This window comes from Protomyctophum bolini, assembly GCF_963924005.1.
Source record: "Protomyctophum bolini genome assembly, chromosome: 2".
NCBI lineage: Eukaryota > Metazoa > Chordata > Actinopteri > Myctophiformes > Myctophidae > Protomyctophum > Protomyctophum bolini.
In genome coordinates this window covers 46962621-46980335 of record NC_137863.1, presented here as the reverse complement: position 1 = coordinate 46980335, position 17715 = coordinate 46962621, and the positions used below count along the sequence as shown (strand labels likewise).

Genomic DNA, 17715 nt, shown 5'->3' with positions numbered 1-17715 from the left:
ACTTGCATTAGTTTCATGTGTATACTATCAAATACTTAAAATCAATTTATTACATACTCAATTCATATTTGTTATACTAATAAAAGTATATTTCTAATACATTGATAGTATATTTTAAGCACAAGCACACCATTCCTGGCCGAGCCGCACGTTTTGACGTATATGTTGCGGGGATTGGTTAAACAGTGCGGCCGGCCATAGGCGTCAAACTTTAAAAAAGGAAAATACAAGTTTAATTATTACAGCATGCTACAGTCCTCCTTTTTTGAGGACTTTCTACAGGACTATATCTGGACTGGTGACGTCAGGAGTATGACAGGACATAGGATATATAATGGATGACTCGAGCTACAAAAATGAGTAGGCATCGAGACGAACCAACCCTCTGATAACCCCATTGTCGCAGCCCCGTTCCACAACAAAAGAATGATGGCTAACGGCGGACCCGTGAGTCTTTTGTCCGGCTCTCTCCGCCCAGGAACGGTGCCTCATGCACAGGCAGACCGGAGCTCCGCAGCTCGGGGGACCCCCGCCGCCCCGATCCACGACGAAAGAACAACGATGGCTAACAACAGACCTGTGAGTCTTCTGCTCAAATTGTATTGCTTGGGCGTTATGGCAACAATCTCAGCATCGTATGCAGTGGCAGTGCGGTACACCAGAACAACAGGACAAGCTCAGTATGTCTCAGCTACTGCTGTGTTCACTGCTGAGCTCATGAAGTTATTACTGAGTTTCTGCATGATGGCAAAGGAAACGGGTCTCAGGCGGCTGGGAAGCTCCATTGTGGAACATGTATTCATTCCCAAAGAGTTGCTGAAACTGTGCGGTGTATCTGTGCTGTACGCACTTCAGAACAACATGGCCTTTCTGGCCTTGAGCAACCTGGACGCGGCCACCTTTCAACTGACCTACCAGTTGAAGATACCCTGCACAGCCCTTTGTTCAGTGTACTTGCTGCGCCGCACTCTCAGCGCACGCCAGTGGATCTCTGTGATAGTGCTTTCCGCGGGCGCCACCCTTGTCCATTGGAAACCTGAAGAAGTCACTCCCGGGGCCCAAGACCCTCTCGTTGGATTTGGAGCCGTTATTGTCGCTGTCCTGTGTTCTGCACTCGCAGGCGTTTACTTTGAGAAGGTACTGAAGAGTCCACATGAAACAAAGTCCCTGTGGGTGAGAAACATCCAGCTGTACCTGTCTGGCACCCTGATCACCTTTGCTGTCGTTTTCAATTCCGAGGCTAACAGGACCATCATCTTCGATAAAGGATTCTACTTTGCTTACACACCCTGGGTGTGGTTAGTAGTGGGCTTGGCCAGTGTGGGGGGTATGTATGTATCCGTCGTAATACAGTACACGGATAACATTGTGAAGAACTTCGCTTCCGTGGCTGCCATCCTTATCGCAACCGTGGCTTCGGTCCTTTTGTTTCGCCTCCAGATAAACCTCATCTTTGCCTTTGGAACATTGCTCGTCTGCGTGTCCATCTGCCTGTATGCTCTTCCAAAGACCATGTGCAAGTTGCCGAGGCCAGCCTCAGATTTGGTGTGGCTGTAATGTTAGCTGCTGCTAAACTGTATAGAGCATAGCGCGTGCAGAACTACAACCTGTCAAAAAGAGTGAAAGCGTGACCATTTTAGCTTCTAGTGCCAACTGTCAAGTATCCTGAACAACACAAGCTACTGTACAGCAGCTGTACAGGGCATACACAAAGACAGGTATTATAGAGTTATAGTATAGCATTGCACCGCACCTGAACAACCTGCATTCGAACACTCTTCCCTATCCATTTCACTTCCTCGTAGTGTGGAACCCACCTGCACCACAATGAACACATCCAGTGAGAGACTTGAAAATAAAGTGCTACTGTCAGATGTCATCTTCATTTCCATCTCATGTTTTAGTTCATTGTAGTGCAAAATGTGGAATGAGTGGAGAGGGGCAGAGTACCCTATGTATAGCTGACATTCGGCTTTCGGCTGCGTATACTCATTTGCAGGTGAATTCAATCATGGCCAATCAAATCACCACTTTTCATTATACCTTTAAGAGCAGGTTGCTTCCCTCAGCACAACAGCATGCTGGTAATTTCCAGTGTCATGGGATGAAAAAGCATTGGAATCACTTCTCCCAAGAGCAAACTGATGTCCTTGTGCAGGAGGTGCACAGTCGACAACAACACCACTAAATCACGTAAAATTAGTTTTGGAAGAAAATAGCAAATGCAGTTAATTTTCCCAGAAATGCTTCCATGATGTCTGGCAACAAGCCAAGCCGAAGCTCGCAGTATGGGTAATCTGTGATTCCTATTCGGAAATATTGTATGCTGTCAAGTGTTATACTGCAGTCTACTGCAGTACTAGAGTTGTCAAAAAGATACACTTCCTTCCTTTGTTTCTTTTTCTTCTTCTTCTTCTTCTTCTGCGTCTACCTCGGTCACTCAGCCGCCTGCATATAGTCTCTCACCGCATCCATAGACCTCCATTTTGGCATTCCTCCTCTCTTGCCTGGCAGCCCCATCTTCAGCATCCTTCTCCCAACGTACTTCTCCTCGGCCTAAAGCCATGTGAACCTACCCTCTCTTGTTCTATCCCACAACCCTTTACCTGGGCTGTTCCACTCAATTATACCACCTGTGCCACTGTACAGCATGGCTAGTCTTACGACTACACTTTCCTCCATGCATGCACTCCCTCCTTCACCCCTCTACCACACTCCCCATGATGTAGTACAGTTGACCTCAGGTATTTAAACTCCTTCACCGGCTTCCCCACCTTTCACCCCTCACAGTTCCACTGTCCTCCCTCTTGTTGGAAGACGGCTCTCTCACACACACATTCTATCTTGCTCCTGCTGAGTCTGACTTCCTCTTCTCTTCTCTTCGGTGCATGGCTCCATCTTTGCAGGCTCTCTTCTTCAATTGTCACAAAATATACTATAACACAATTTCAGAAAATGTTATTATACTTTAACCCACTACCCCACTATCAAATACAGTAGAAACACTAAGAAAAAGTAGACTGGGAAAAAAGGAAAAAACTTCCATCACTATTATTATAGCCAGCAAACTACAGTATTATCAAGTGGATTCACAAACCCCCCCCATCATCATTCATGGCTGGACATAGAACGGAATTGCAAGAAATATAAATCAATGGCCTCCAAAGCAACACTGAACACTGAACTGTTTTTAAAAACACTGTAATTGCCACAAAGCTGCCAGCCTGGTGCAATGTTGATGAAATGACAAACGTCACAATTCACAATAAATCGCCCTTGACAGGCCAGAAATGGAAGGAAACGGGCATGACACTGTTACATAACAACTTCAAAAATAATACCTTGCTTACCTTCCAAAAACAAAACTAAAGGTATAGAAGTGGCAAGCTAGCTTTACAACAGTGGCTCAGAACTAGGTTTACAGAAGTGCAAGATGCACAGTGTGGATTAAGCTGCCACTCTAAAAAATAAATGCTCTACGTGCAAGGCCTCTTTGCAAAAATACAATGCAGAAAGAATATCTATGTCTAACACACACACACACACACAAATGCATGCGCTACAACATGACAGAGATTTGTATACCACCAAGGTAAGTAGTCTTTAACACATTATACATGATTCATAGCTTTTATAGGAACAGCGACAGCACAGACCCATACTGTGACCCCTCCCAGTATTTTCAACTACAAGTCGGCTCTAATGAAACTTCACAATAGACCGAAATACCTTTTTTTTTTTTTGTGGTTTTAGTTTTTAGCCACATTAACACAATTGGAATGTTAAAGAATGTTTTTATTCCATCAGAAAGTCGTTTTAGTGTCATTAAGCCCACAGATAAAGAGCTACCAGCACTTGGACTGGACACAGCTCGTCAGGAATATTATCTTTTTAAAGAAAATTCTGTCGTGATGATGCACAAGACACAACGTGACCCAAACCAAAGTTCACAGCACCAAAGAAGACTGTCCGAGTGTAAAATTTATATACTGCCTAGCTATTGTGTTGCATGCCTGAACATTCATTACGTGTGTCATATTATTGATTGAACATTGTTGACCACAGCAGGCAAAGTGCAATTTGAAACTGTATACATTTCTTAAGTCCCAGACAAAGTGCAATTTTAAACTTTATATTCTGTATACTCTTTAGTCCCAGGGAAAGTGCAATTTGAAACTGTATATTCTTTAGTGCCAGACAAAGTGCAATTTTAAACTGTGTGTATTTAGTCCCAGGCCAAGTGCAATTTTAAACTTTATATTCTGTATAATCTTTAGTCCCAGGCAAAGTGCAATTTTAAACTTTTATACTCTTTAGTCCCAGGGAAAGTGCAAATTTAAACTGTATATATTTCTTTAGTTGCAGGGAAAGTGCAATGTTAAACTGTTAGTTGTCTTTTATTCTTATGCCACTCTTATTTGTCATTGTCACAGTATGCAAATTTCAAGTATGTATGAAAATAAACAAACTAATTATAATTCTCATCTCTATTTATTCTTATTCTAAGAGTTCTAGATGACCGTATTCTTCTCCTTGGGAATTTTGTCCAGCTGCGTACAGATACAATTATACTGCTTTACAGTACATTTAGCAATTAAAAGCACTACAAGTTGAGCGGTTGGACTGACGGAGAGGCCCATGGCAGCTTAATCCACACTGTGCATCTTGCACTTCTGTAAACCTAGTTCTGAGCCACTGTTGTAAAGCTAGCTGTAGAGATTAAAAGAGTGCATCACGTCACAAAGTGGAATTTCAATCATTATCCATGAATTCACTGCATCTTCGTGGAAAGCCACCAGCTGCACCTGGTTGAAGCTCATTACAAAGCTCAGCTCCACCCCAGCGCATCGCAGAGTGAGAAATGAGTCCATCTCACAGCAGCTGACCACTGATTAAACCCAACCTGAGGTGCTTTGATGCATGTCATCCTCTCTCTCTCTCCCCCCTCTCTCTCCCCCTCTCCAGGCACTCAGCGGGCACAAAATCAAATTGAAAAGAACCCAAAAACAAAAGAACACCTCCTCAACCTCATAAAACCCCATAAAATAATCAATTTGTCAGTTGTTGGCTCGCCAGACAAGGACATGCCTCCTGGTGTGTATTAATATTTATGACTTTGTAATAACACATGTATTATAACCTGGTATATAATATAATGTTATCTTTTGAGCCAGAGACTGAATGTAAAATCATTATTTATAAAAAAATAAATCATACCTGTCTATATCTAGTTGGGAGTTCACTGTGTCAGCAAGAAGGATAATTTGGGTATGAATCTAATGTATACTTAAACAGTAGCGTCACACTCAAAACTCTGTGACAAATAATACTTTGCCAAAGTTTGCAGTTTGCACGTATTTGAATTAGTATGTGGTAGCTTACACTCTTGCACAAGATCCACACCTGACAACAGGATTGTCAGATAAAGACACTGATTAGTATTAACAGTATAACAGTAATAAAGGTACACTTCACCCTTTTTGCAAAACCATATATGTTAATGACGTTTAGAAGATTTAGAACACTTTCCTTCCTTTATGTGTGTAATATGTTGGTTTTAGATATTTTAGATTTTAGCAGTGCAGCCCAGTGTCTCTGATGTCATGGACACTGGGCTCACTTCCTTCCTGGACTACAATTAGCATAATGCTTTGGTGCACTGCTCCTCCTCGTGGTACAAGTGTTTGGGTTCATAAATATCTTCTTCCCAAAAGCACTTTCCAACTAGGAAGGGTCTGGCCTGTTCAGCCTGCAATGACATGCATAAGATCCCAGTTTAGCAAGATGTTCAAGGTAAAAATATTTAGGACGACCGTCAAGCCGATTCTACTCTATGGCTCAGAGACATGGACACTTACAAAGAAATTAAAGAAACGGTTGGATGGCACTTACACCCGCCTTCTAATGAGAGTGCAACATCTCTCTTGGAAGAGCCGCCCATCGACTAATCTTATATACAGTAGGGCAACCTTCCCCCGTGTTTCTCCACTAATCCGATCCAGAAGAACACAGTTTGCCGGCCACTGCTACAGAGCTGACAAGTGAGGTTGTATCTTCCCTTATTCTCTGGAATCCTGCCTCAAAGCAGACCAGAGGTAGAAGTACATCAGTAAGCAGGAATGGCAATGAAGGACCTGAAAGTCTGGCGTGGCATTGTGAAACCCATGATATTGACTGATTCATATAATTTAGTATAAAATAGTATGGTCCTATACACTATACAGTAACTACCTTATACGCAGGAAATAAATACATAAAACAATTAGGAACAACTGGTTCCAAGAATGCCTTTTCATTTGCTGGTGTCGTTCAGGGAGTTTTAATATATTTTATGAGAGTTAATGTTATATGTATTTATGTACTCGTGTATTTATGGATTTAATTAATCTACACATTTGGCTATAGGGTGGGCTGCAGCACAGAGGCGTAATTTGCATAGGGTTGGTGGGTTTTGCCAACCCACGGGCCCCCCACTAGGGAGCCAAAACTTCATATTTACCCACTCTGTAACCAACAAAAAAAAGTATGTTCTTATACATCCTTCATTTCAGCACTGGGTGAGTAATTGCTGATATGAAAGTTCTTTCACATTCTGCACTGCAGCACATGTGATGCTTGCTGATGAATGAGCTTGCAGTTGGTAAATATTTGGCCAAAGAAACTGTATAGAACCGTGCCAGAATCGTCCCAAATGGTCCAAATTACCCAACAAATAACCGATTTCCACGCACGCCCACTGCGTGCTCTATAGCCCAGGGGCCTCGACTCCTATAAATACGGCACTGGTGGTGGAGTCCAGACTACTAATTGCTCCAGCATGAGTATAAAAGGCTGCCAGCAACAACAAACATATTCAGTTGGTGGTAGCAAGCTCGACCATGTCACCTATGTTGGAGCTCCTGCTTTTATGTCTTGTAATTTGTAAAGGTGAATAAAGCACTTTTTGGTTGCACCTTACAAGCGCCTCTGTACTGCTTCCAGCCGCGAAATGGCTCATTCTCACAAACCCCCGAGGTTTAAATTGGCAGGCATGGATAAAAAGGCAGGAGGGGGGAAAAAAAGAATGCAGCATGTCATTACCATGACAACTCAGTGGTTATTATGCAGCCAATGATGGTCTGAGTGCAGCAGACCTGAAACTGGCTGACATGTTGCAACCGGGGAATGAAGGAAAGTTGAGATAAGAGGAGCGCAATTGGGATGATAGAAAGAGAGAAACAGGAGGGGAGAAGTATGCTTGAAACGCAAAAAGAGAGAGCGTACAAAAAAGTCAAACAGAATTACCAAACAAAAAATAGACTAAGTTGGGGGAAAGAGTCAAAGCATGTAAAGTTTGTAAGGGCGCAGTCACACCGAACATTGCATTCTGCCTCGGCGGGCCGATTCTGCCAATGCTTTTCAATGGGAGCGAGTGGTTTGTTGCCATTCGAGGATTTCTGCAAAAAAAAAAAAAAATGCTCCATTCACAATTGAAAAGCATTGTCAGAATCCGCACACAAAGGCAGAATTAAAGTTTGGTGTGACCGCACACTAATGCTTGATTTGCTCTGTGCCATGACAACCATGAGGTCGATCCTGAACCGTACTGCTAGTCAGTGGAGACAGAGAGAGTGGGGGGGGGGGAGGTATCAGGACAGGATATATATGGTCTTTCCTTCTAGTAGCAGTCAAGAGTCTGGCTCGATATTCCGACCTCCCATAATTCCGAACGAACTATTCCAAAGCCTAACCTCAGTCTTCACCAGCCACGTAGGTCGCTAACCCTAACCTCAGTCTTCACCAGCCACGTAGGTCGCTGACCCTAACCTCAGTATTAACCGACCACGTAGGTCGGACTAACGGGAGGTCAGACTTATGGGCAGTCTCCCTGGTGGTGGATGCATTTTGGACCAGCTGGAGACGGGAGAGAGACGACTGGCTAATCCTAGTGTGAAGGGAGTTGTGATAATCTAGCTGTGCGTCAGGCACAAAACCGTAATATCCACACAGTCCAAGTCCAGTTGGAGATGACGTGTGTTGCATTTTCCCACTAAAAGGAAAAGCTTGTGACTAAAGAATTGCACACAAAAAACCCTCATGAATCAAACATCCACTTACACAGATGGCAGTAAATGAATAATTGGCAAAGGAGTGTATATTATACCTCACTTTCAATTCATTCACCATATCATTTCAAACCAGAAATGGATTTAAGCTCATAGCGTGCCACCGAGTGGCGCGCTACGAGCTTGTAGGTCTGCTATTTTAGAAAAATCGAAGAACGACTGACGACAGAAACATAGCTTTTTCAGAAAACTGTCGGGATGTAGAAGACATTTTTGGAATCTGATCTCAGGTCAGAATGGAAAACTGTCAGGATGTAGAAGACATTTTTAGAATCTGATCTCAGGTCAGAATGGGTTTTACAACATTCTTATTGCATGCTCATACGGGAGCCGAGCGCATTATGTCAAAGTTTCAAAAGCTCCTAATTGACGGACACAGCGTGGTCTCAAAAAACACGCACACACACACACACACACACACACACGTGGCTCCTAGTGTAACCTAACCTTCCTTATTGAACCACGTGAACCCTAATGTACTGCGAGGCCTTTCAAAGCCAATCGTCGTCCCACTGAGAGGTGCTGTAAGCCATAATTCAGCGTTAGCTATAGCTGATAATATGGGGAGCTGACAGCTTTGTTGGACAGGTTGACTGAATGCCCATTGATGAATTCCTGACTGTAATCGGTGGATGCAGGCATAGAGTATTAAAAGGACAGAGACTGATCTGGAGCGAAGCTCCGCCCCATCCGCTATTCATGTCAGTGGAAGTTGCTCAGTGGCGTTTTGAAGCAACCTGAAGGACCGTCTATTTCCGCCTTTTTTTGGGCGCATTTCCGCATTGGGCCACCACATTTTGGTGGTCCAATGCGGAAGTGCAACCGAGTGCTCAAATGTTAAAGCCCAGCTGCACGGGGGTTTCCTTGTCATGAATCCACATGAATCCGCCTGCAGTCCTTCCTCTTACCACTAGGGCCCAGCGCTTCAACGTTGGAGTGGCCTCACTGGCCCCTTGGATGCAGGTGATTACTCAAGGACATTGACCTCATGGCCACGCCGGGAACCCATTGCCGTACCAGTGGGAGCGATACTGCATTCACACCATAATTAGGCAAAAGCATGCAAGTGTGTCCATGAATGGACAGTACATGTGCACATTTTCCCCGTTCAAAACCCTTCTTCAGTTTGTACGACTATATGCTCCCGAGACTGTTATCCCATCATCCCCAATGCATAATTCAGCAACAGAGCATAAAATATGAAAAATATGTAAAAAGATTACATTTCCTTGTCTGTGTTTGTGGGTACTATAGATACAATTACTACACACTTATAGAACGTAGAATGGCATTGTAAAAGTAGTACTAGGTCAAAACCTGGACCGTCTATCTATAAAATGCTGGGAGGATTTTCATTTGACGGGACTGCATGGGTCTGTGTGAGTTCATACACACTTATCAAGTCATATATATGAGCACAACACAGGGGCTGCACGCACGCACGCACTCACTCACTGTCTCTCTCTCTAGCACCCTTTCTCTCAAGCGCGTGCTGTCCAGAGCCTATGCACAACTACAGTATGCAGATTAAACCAGTGACTATGTTGATTTGGAATTGCTGGCCATTATATTGGAAATTAGGATAGAGAAACAGAGAAATTATTGCGATTGGCTAGTTGATTGCTAGGCCAACTTGCCGACCAATGATATAACTTCGTCAGTCAGTCAGTTACGTTCATCTTTATGAGGATGGCCCTGCTTTAACGGTCCAGTCAAAAATGCACACAACGCTCCAAAAAACAATTGCTTTCCACAGCAGCACTGTCAAATTATGGCGTTCACATTGTGAACGCTATAATTTGTTTCTGAGACGAACACATCCATTTATCTTCACATCAACACCCGCCCGATAAATGGATGTGTTCGCCTCAGACAGGACAGGCAATGATTCAACTATACACATGTCACAGTAGGTTTCATTATTTGAGTTTGCAATTATATCTGCAAGCGCTGTCAAAAGTCACTGCACTGCACTGGAAAACCACTCTCTTTCGCTCTCAAACATCTTTCTGACGAATCCCCTCTAAGGCCTGTAATAAAGAGTTATTGCCTTGCCCCCCAAAAGCATTATCCATTGCCCACCGCATATTCATCTCTTAAAAGTGCCACTTACTGGATACCTGCTGTTTACTGTCAGCCCAGATGCGGTTTTATGTATCCAATATGTCACTTCTAAACCCTGCCTATCCCACAGTGGGATACTTACTGTAGCATCATTTTACCAGTTATTTATCAGCTGCTCTGTTTAGATGCATAACAGTAATAATAATAGCCGAATAGCAGAACAACACTATCACCTTTCCCCAGGCATTCTTCAAAGATTTCAAAGATTTCACCAGATTCAATAGCTGAGGTTTTAGATACAATATCTGGGCTGTCGCAAGATATTGTCATGCAGAATGAATCGGTCCTTTCAATCAGATCCTTGTTACGTACCAAACATCATTATGCTAAAAGCATTCATACAGCGAAACCATATTTAAATCTGGTCACAGAGAGACAACAAGACATGTAAAGAGAGAGACAGAAAGAACAGGAGACAAAGAAATGGGATGAGGGGGCAGAAAGGCAGAATGAGTCGACAGCCAGAGGCTCCATTAGCTCCTCTCAAAGGTCAACTGTATGCTGTCCCTCAGCCAAACGATCAGACAACAGATAAAAACTAGTCTTTGAAGCCAATAGGCTCTATGCACACACGTCATTTTGGAAAAAAACTCGGGCCCCTTCCCTATAGTTCCTTCACAGGTGTTACCGCTGATACTAATGAAGGCTCTGTTCCATTCTGGTCAAACAGAGTCAGGGTGCTGCTATTGTGGGGGTTCATACGTTGGTTAGACATAGTAACAGTCCGACAGGCATTAGTTCGACTACACCGTCGCTCCCGAGTCCCGACATGCACTGCCGGTTATACAACTAACCCTTGGTGTGAGTTGAAACTCACCCATGGCTCCCGACTTGTGCGGCAGGTTAAAACGACACTGTGGCGGGTTAAAACAAACATGTGGCTCCCGACATGCGTGGCAGGTTAAAACTCCCCGTGAGGTTAGGTTTAGGGTTGGGTTTTGACTTTTGGGTAGGGTGTCGGACTCATGGCTGTAGGACCGTCAGACCAAACACATGCACCCTTGTACACTCTCAGAGTTAGGTGGGTCCTTGAAATTAAAAAGTTTGAGAACCTCTGCACACTAAATGGAACAGTCTGAATTAGTATCATCGGTGACACCTGTGAAGGAAGTATGGCCCAGGAAGAATTATTCTGTGTGCATATAGCCCATTCTGGTAAGTTTACCAAAACTGCTTTGACTTGGCGCAGGGGAAAGTTCCTGCCCCAACACCATGGTATGGAGACTGAGGTTGAGCAGGACCCGGGATTGTTTTTACAATATATGATAAATGGGATAAATTTGGTTAACGATTCAGAAAATGACTAATGACATTTGAACGTAATTTCTCATTTTCTGAATTGTTAATTCTCACTTCATAGTCTGTCAAAGGGTATTCAATCAAAAGTGAAGTGATCCCTTTGCCCTAGGTTTGGAGGGCAAGACAACTGTAGAGAGCAGAGCCTCATGGCCGTATAGCCGAATCTCTTTCCAACACCTCTGAGATTGACACTACATGATCACAAATCCCATTTCAGGGATAATGTCCAAGAGCATCTTCTCCATTCTGCCAAAATGTTGTTGTCCTCCTCCCACCTAACAATTCCATCACACAGCTCAGGAGTTCGTTTGGCTGTAGCAGCCACTGCCCACCGGGGATAATGAAGTGAATAAGGGACGGCCGTGACTCTGTGGTGTGTGTGACTGTGTGTGGTGTGTGTGTGTGTGTGTGTGTGTGTGTGTATGTGACTGTGTCTGTCTGTCTGTCTGTCTGTCTGTCTGTCAGTCTGTCTGCGTTCACACACGAGGGGAATGTGGTTATAAAAAAGAATGATCCCCGAGAATGGAGCGACCGCCAAACCGCAGGTCCAGATCAATTAGACGGCCTAATAGGTCCTCTCTAATAGGTCCCCTCTCCGGGAGCCATAAAGCCCCTCTAGTTAGTAGCAGCGGTATCTGTCATCTTTACAGCCTATCAAGACTTTCTTTCAGTCTCTGGCTCACTACTCGCCCACCTCTCTCTCCCTCTTGTGTTACCTCCCTCTCCATCTCTGTGTCTGTCTTTATTGGCCTCCCTCTCCGTCTCTGCTTTTTCCACAAGCTAGCTCTCCCATAGCACTACATTTCCACCACATCTTGTCTAAACGGTAATCAATGTCTCACAACGGTGGACTGCTTCTTCGGAACGAGGGGCAGGGACGGGTTGGTTGCCCATGTGCGTGCATACAGTATGTGTATGAACTATAGGCTACAGTATGTGTGTGTGTGATTGTTTTCTGTGTGCACACTGGAGAAGTGCATGTGTGTGCGCGCACACGCACACACACACACACACACACACACACACACACACACACACACACACACACACACTTAAGAAATGTCATGATATTATAGGCAATATTCAAAACAATTCAAAACCTTTATATAATAGTGAAAATAGCTACAAGGATCCAATCTGGAGGACCCTGATTTAAACAAGTCTTAGTGCTTTTTCTGGTGTTATCCTCGTAGCAGTTTTTGTATTGACCTGTACCTTCCTCGGACTGTATCCATTCTGCAATCTGTTAACATTGTCAAAAGCTTGAAGTATGTAAAACATAGAGAATTGGAGATACAATGATGATATGTAGCCACTACACTGCATAACTAATACAGCACATTAGGCTGTTTATTATGGCATATAAATATGCTTTGCCGATAGTAAACAACTCTACACAGTTTATCTCTAAACAAGGTAATGTAAAAAAATAAAAAAGCACTTTGGATAAAAAGCACCAGATTAATATTTTCCTTTTCATAGCACGCTGCACACCACAAGGTCAATGACAATAACCAAAAAACCCAACTAAACTAGATAAATGGCTCCACATTACCTTCATCCAAAACACTATTGTATTGAAGAGGAAAAAAGAACATCAAAGGCACAAATGATTTTCGTTTCCACATTTCAACAAACTTACTGAGCTCTCGGACAATTTTCTAACACAATTTTAATCTCATTAACCATTTATTAACCATTCTTCTCTGTCCAGCATCCAAAAATGGTGTGACACAATGCGTTGTGAGCCTGTAGATTTGCTATTTTTGGATGGTGGGATTCAAGTGGTTGATCAATTCCCCAACCATGCGGTCAATAAAGGTCACGGTCCACACCCCCCCAAGGTCCTGCCACATGGTCTGACTCAGGGTCCACATGGGGATGTAATTGGAAAATTAAAGTCATTGATTGGCTAGTGCAAAGTGCACAGGGCTTTTCTCACTCTCCCAAACACTAATTAGTTGCGGATAAATTAGATTCTGACCTCACAAACAAGCAAAGCGACAGGCGTGCACAAACATCGCCTATTATGACAGCATGTGCGCACACACACACACACTCTCACGCACGTACGCGTGCACGCACACACACACACACACACACACACACACACACACAGGCCCTGAAGTAAACTTGAGCACTTCCAACCTCAACCAAGGTCAGTCAGTAATATCCAGGCTTAGAGTGTACTGTAGCCCTCCCAGTCACAAATCATACCCTATACGATATGAGGTACACCGTACACACGCACACACTCTACTAGTCCCCCCTGTTGGGATTCTGGGGATCGGCTGCATTTCATCCACATAATCACAAGCACTAAGGGGTTGGCTCCTTACAACACCAACACTGAGCTGGGATGGAAACGATCTGATCAATCAAGTGACCGGCGGTGATGGAGTTTCCCCAGCAGTGGGTTATCTTTGAGAAGGCAGTCAATTACAGCACCGCGAGGATGTCTCTATCTACACTGTATATCATCATATACTGTACATTCTACAGTTTGATGAGCGCCTGTGCAGTGTTCCAGACCTTTGCCATGTCAGACGCTGCATGTATTATGAAAGAACAGAGTATGCCAACACGGTATGCCCAAAGTAACTCCATTAAAGGGAAACCTACAAGCAGATGACTTCATCTTACACAGTGGTGTAGTAAATGTGTGTGTGTGTGTGTGTGTGTGTGTGTGTGTGTGTGTGTGTGTGTGTGTGTGTGTGTGTGTGTGTGTGTGTGTGTGTGTGTGTGTATAATTTCCCCCACAATTTCAACAACAAAGTAGGCTATAAAGGAAAGCATAATCTGTTTAGCTTGCTACGGCGCTATAGCCCTGACACATGACTGTCATAATCATGTCAAAGTATAGCGTCATGTGAACAATGGCTACTAGACTTAGTATATGTTTCCCTAGCCTTAATTGTCTCAAGAGTCAAGACATGTCATAGGCTATATGTATTTTATCGAGTCTGACATTTACTTTCATATCGAAGGAAAATATAGCTGCGATTGTCTTGATCCATGGATGTTTTACTATGAATACGCAACTCCGTCCAATCTGTCCCCGCGCGGACTAGCCTAATGCTTTATGAGCACATTTAATAGGCTGGAATGAAGTGAATGTATGCAGCTATTCCATATGATTTATACAGTGCACAGTGGCAGCCTGGCAGGCATCCAACTTCCCCAAAAGCACTCGGCGCATCAAGTGGCTGCGATCCTCCGAAAGACATTGTTCTGGTGCAAGTCAAAAGATGGTGGTTGCAAATGCGATATGAGACGCTATTCGTTGTTATTTATGAGATGGTAGCTTATCTAATGTGGTCTAATATTTTTTAAAGTTATATAATATTTCCAAAGTCTCGGCGATTGGCAATTGTGTCCGTAAATCAAAATAGCCTTTGCAGTCGTCCTGATGGAAGATATGAAAGCAACCCAAATACTGTAAAAACACTAAAATATGAGTGTAGAATATATAGGCTTGGTGGAATCGTGTTTAATAGGCTACACGTGCGTAAACCATATCTCACTGTAAACTAGACAAATAAATGTAAGGCATGTTTTTCGCCGTCTAGTATTTCCCCCCCTCAATAACGTTAATGAACGTTTAATTTTGAATCACCGTGCAGTGTAATTATTATTAATGCATAAATAAACAAAAGTAACCCACATTAAAGAGTGAATTTGTCGTTTACAACGAGGCGGGTAATGCTAGAAAAATAAGCTACAGGGAACTTTCACATTACACTACAGATAAAAGAAAAATAACAAAAAAAAAGTCTTACCTTTAACCGGGTGCCCAAAACAAATGTCAGTGTGACGAGAAGTTGGAGAGGAATGATATCTTGACAATATCCGTCTTGCGTTCTCCCCAAAAAAAATTGAATTATGGTGACGATCCTCTCTGCGGCGGAGGATCCGTTCAGACGCGCTGTGCGTCCTGAGTCTGACTGCCACGGTGCCACCAGCAGCACCACTACGGCACGCTGCACGTTTGGAGTCTCGATCCACTATAAAGACTACAGCACAGAGGAGCTAGCGCCGAGGACATGAACAGCATGAGTAGGCTACCGCTTCTTAGAATATACTCGTACACGGTGCGGTAAGCCTCTGGTGGCCATGGAGAGAGGGAGGCGGACGACGAGAGAGAGAGAGAGAGAGAGAGAGTTCATATATTTCATTACTATTTGTGTGTGTGTGTGTGTGTGTGTGTGTGTGTGTGTGTGTGTGCGTGTACTTATAAGTACACGCACAATCGTTACACGTGTGTGTGTACTTATAAGTACACGCACACGCACGCACACACACGCACACACACACACACACACACACACACACACACACACACAAAAAGACAGCCTACAACCATGACAGAAACTATAGTTTCTGTCATGGTTGTAGGCTGTCTTTTTCACAGACTTGACAATTAAGTGCATTTGATGTATTACGTGTGTTGTTCTTGTAAATCGCTCTGGATTAAACGTCTGCTAATTTGCTAAATGCCTAAATTGTAATTCTTAGCATAAAAAAAAGAAAATAAACAAGAGAAAGAGACTTATATTTTCTGGCCAAGCTGGAAACAGATGCTCCGGCAACAATGTTAAAGATGGAGTGCTGTGATTTTTGTTATCCCCCTAAAACATGATCATCGTGGTAGCCTACTATAATTATGATTATACTAGGAGGAAGATTACAGAACGTGTTAAAATTATGTTTTTATTTGGCAGAGCCATAGAGTACAGAGCCATAGACTAGAGTAAGACAGAGTTACGCAAACTCTGTTCACTTCAGTCGAGGGCCAGTCGGATGGCGGCTCTTCTACATAGACTTCTATTGGTTTGTCAACAACCGGAAGTTTACGGAATGCATTGGAGTCTATGGGCTCACACGAGTACATGAACCACGTGACCGGGCTGTTTTCTGCCCCCTCAATATCACAACTCTTCTATTAGATGGCTCTGATTAAAAGTACACCCATGGTTTTCACTTTAGCACCACCCACCTGAATTTCTCTATCTCGCTGTCTCGCCCACAGCACTGTTGTTGCTATTGGGGGAGGGGTTAGGGGAGGTTTAGGGTTATGATGATGTCACTAAAGTGGTGTATTTCGATTGGGAGGCGGCCTTTTCTAGCCGACGGGGCAACGATCCGATCCGCAGCGGGGGGACATTCGCTGCGATGCGAAAAAGCGATGGTCCGACATGCGCTGCTCCCGTGCTTGCGGTTAGGGTTAGGTTATAAGATTGAGGTTTCGGATCAATATGCTGTCGGAAAAAAGACCTGCAGATTGGGCCTTTTGACTCAAAGGCTTTCAGCTTTCAGGAAGAAACCAAAAATGCACACAGCAAAACATCAGCCATCAACGGCTTCTGAAATATGGGGAGTGACGGGCAGAAGGCAACGAAGAGCGGGCGGGTAACATTTTAATCAGAGTGCAGGATTTTCTAAACAGCACCTGGGTGCTTCTCAACAACGGAGACAAGTTAAATCCGTCACATGCCCAAGTAAGCCATCATGGAGGAATCGGTAGTGATGGGACATCACATGTTGTGATTATCACTACGAGCTGTAGCCTGTAGCCTATTATCGTCACATCACTCTAATGCAGGTCAGGTGTGGACAACTTTGAAGATGGAGAGGGCCAATATAAGTCCACACTCAGAGGGCACCATTGCTTATTTCTGTCGTAGCAAAAAATAGGCGATCAGCTATATTCGTGCTATATATTTGAATTGAAATCCTGACATTTCTTTTGCTGTGTTTGAATTGGAATCCTGAGGACGAAGGGGAGGACGCAAATTGTGATTGGCCGGAATGAGATGATGTATGATGATTGTACGATGATAAGAGCGCCCCTCACTTCACACAGGTGTGATTTTGAGGGGCGCTATCCCCTCCTATAAACAACTATAGTGTATATTCTGTCTTAACACAAACTTTAAATGCCATTCAATGAATGGCAAATTTACGTCATAATGTGGCAAATCGGCTGTCGGTATAAGGTTTACCTTTGGCGAATAAGGGACAACCATTATTGGTGACATAACTGTATGTTTCAAGGTTGGTATAAGGTGAAAATGTATTAGAGCATTCCTCACTTCACACGGGTGTGATTTTTTTTTGGGGGGGGGGGGGGTTTGCCAATAAAGTAACGTTTTTCATCTGTACCTTTCCTTATTCCTTATTATTCCTT

General features: G+C 43.6%; 1 protein-coding gene across 1 annotated transcript; it reads left to right on the top strand.

Annotated features, from left to right (window-relative positions):
- Positions 1 to 429: 429 nt before the first annotated feature.
- On the top strand, positions 430 to 1557 carry LOC308334447 (CMP-sialic acid transporter-like; the record flags this gene model as incomplete). Its single annotated transcript, XM_080791198.1, has 1 exon — positions 430 to 1557. The coding sequence occupies one exon, from the start codon at positions 430 to 432 to the stop codon at positions 1555 to 1557; it is 1128 nt and encodes a 375-aa protein (XP_080647324.1).
- Positions 1558 to 17715: the final 16158 nt, after the last annotated feature.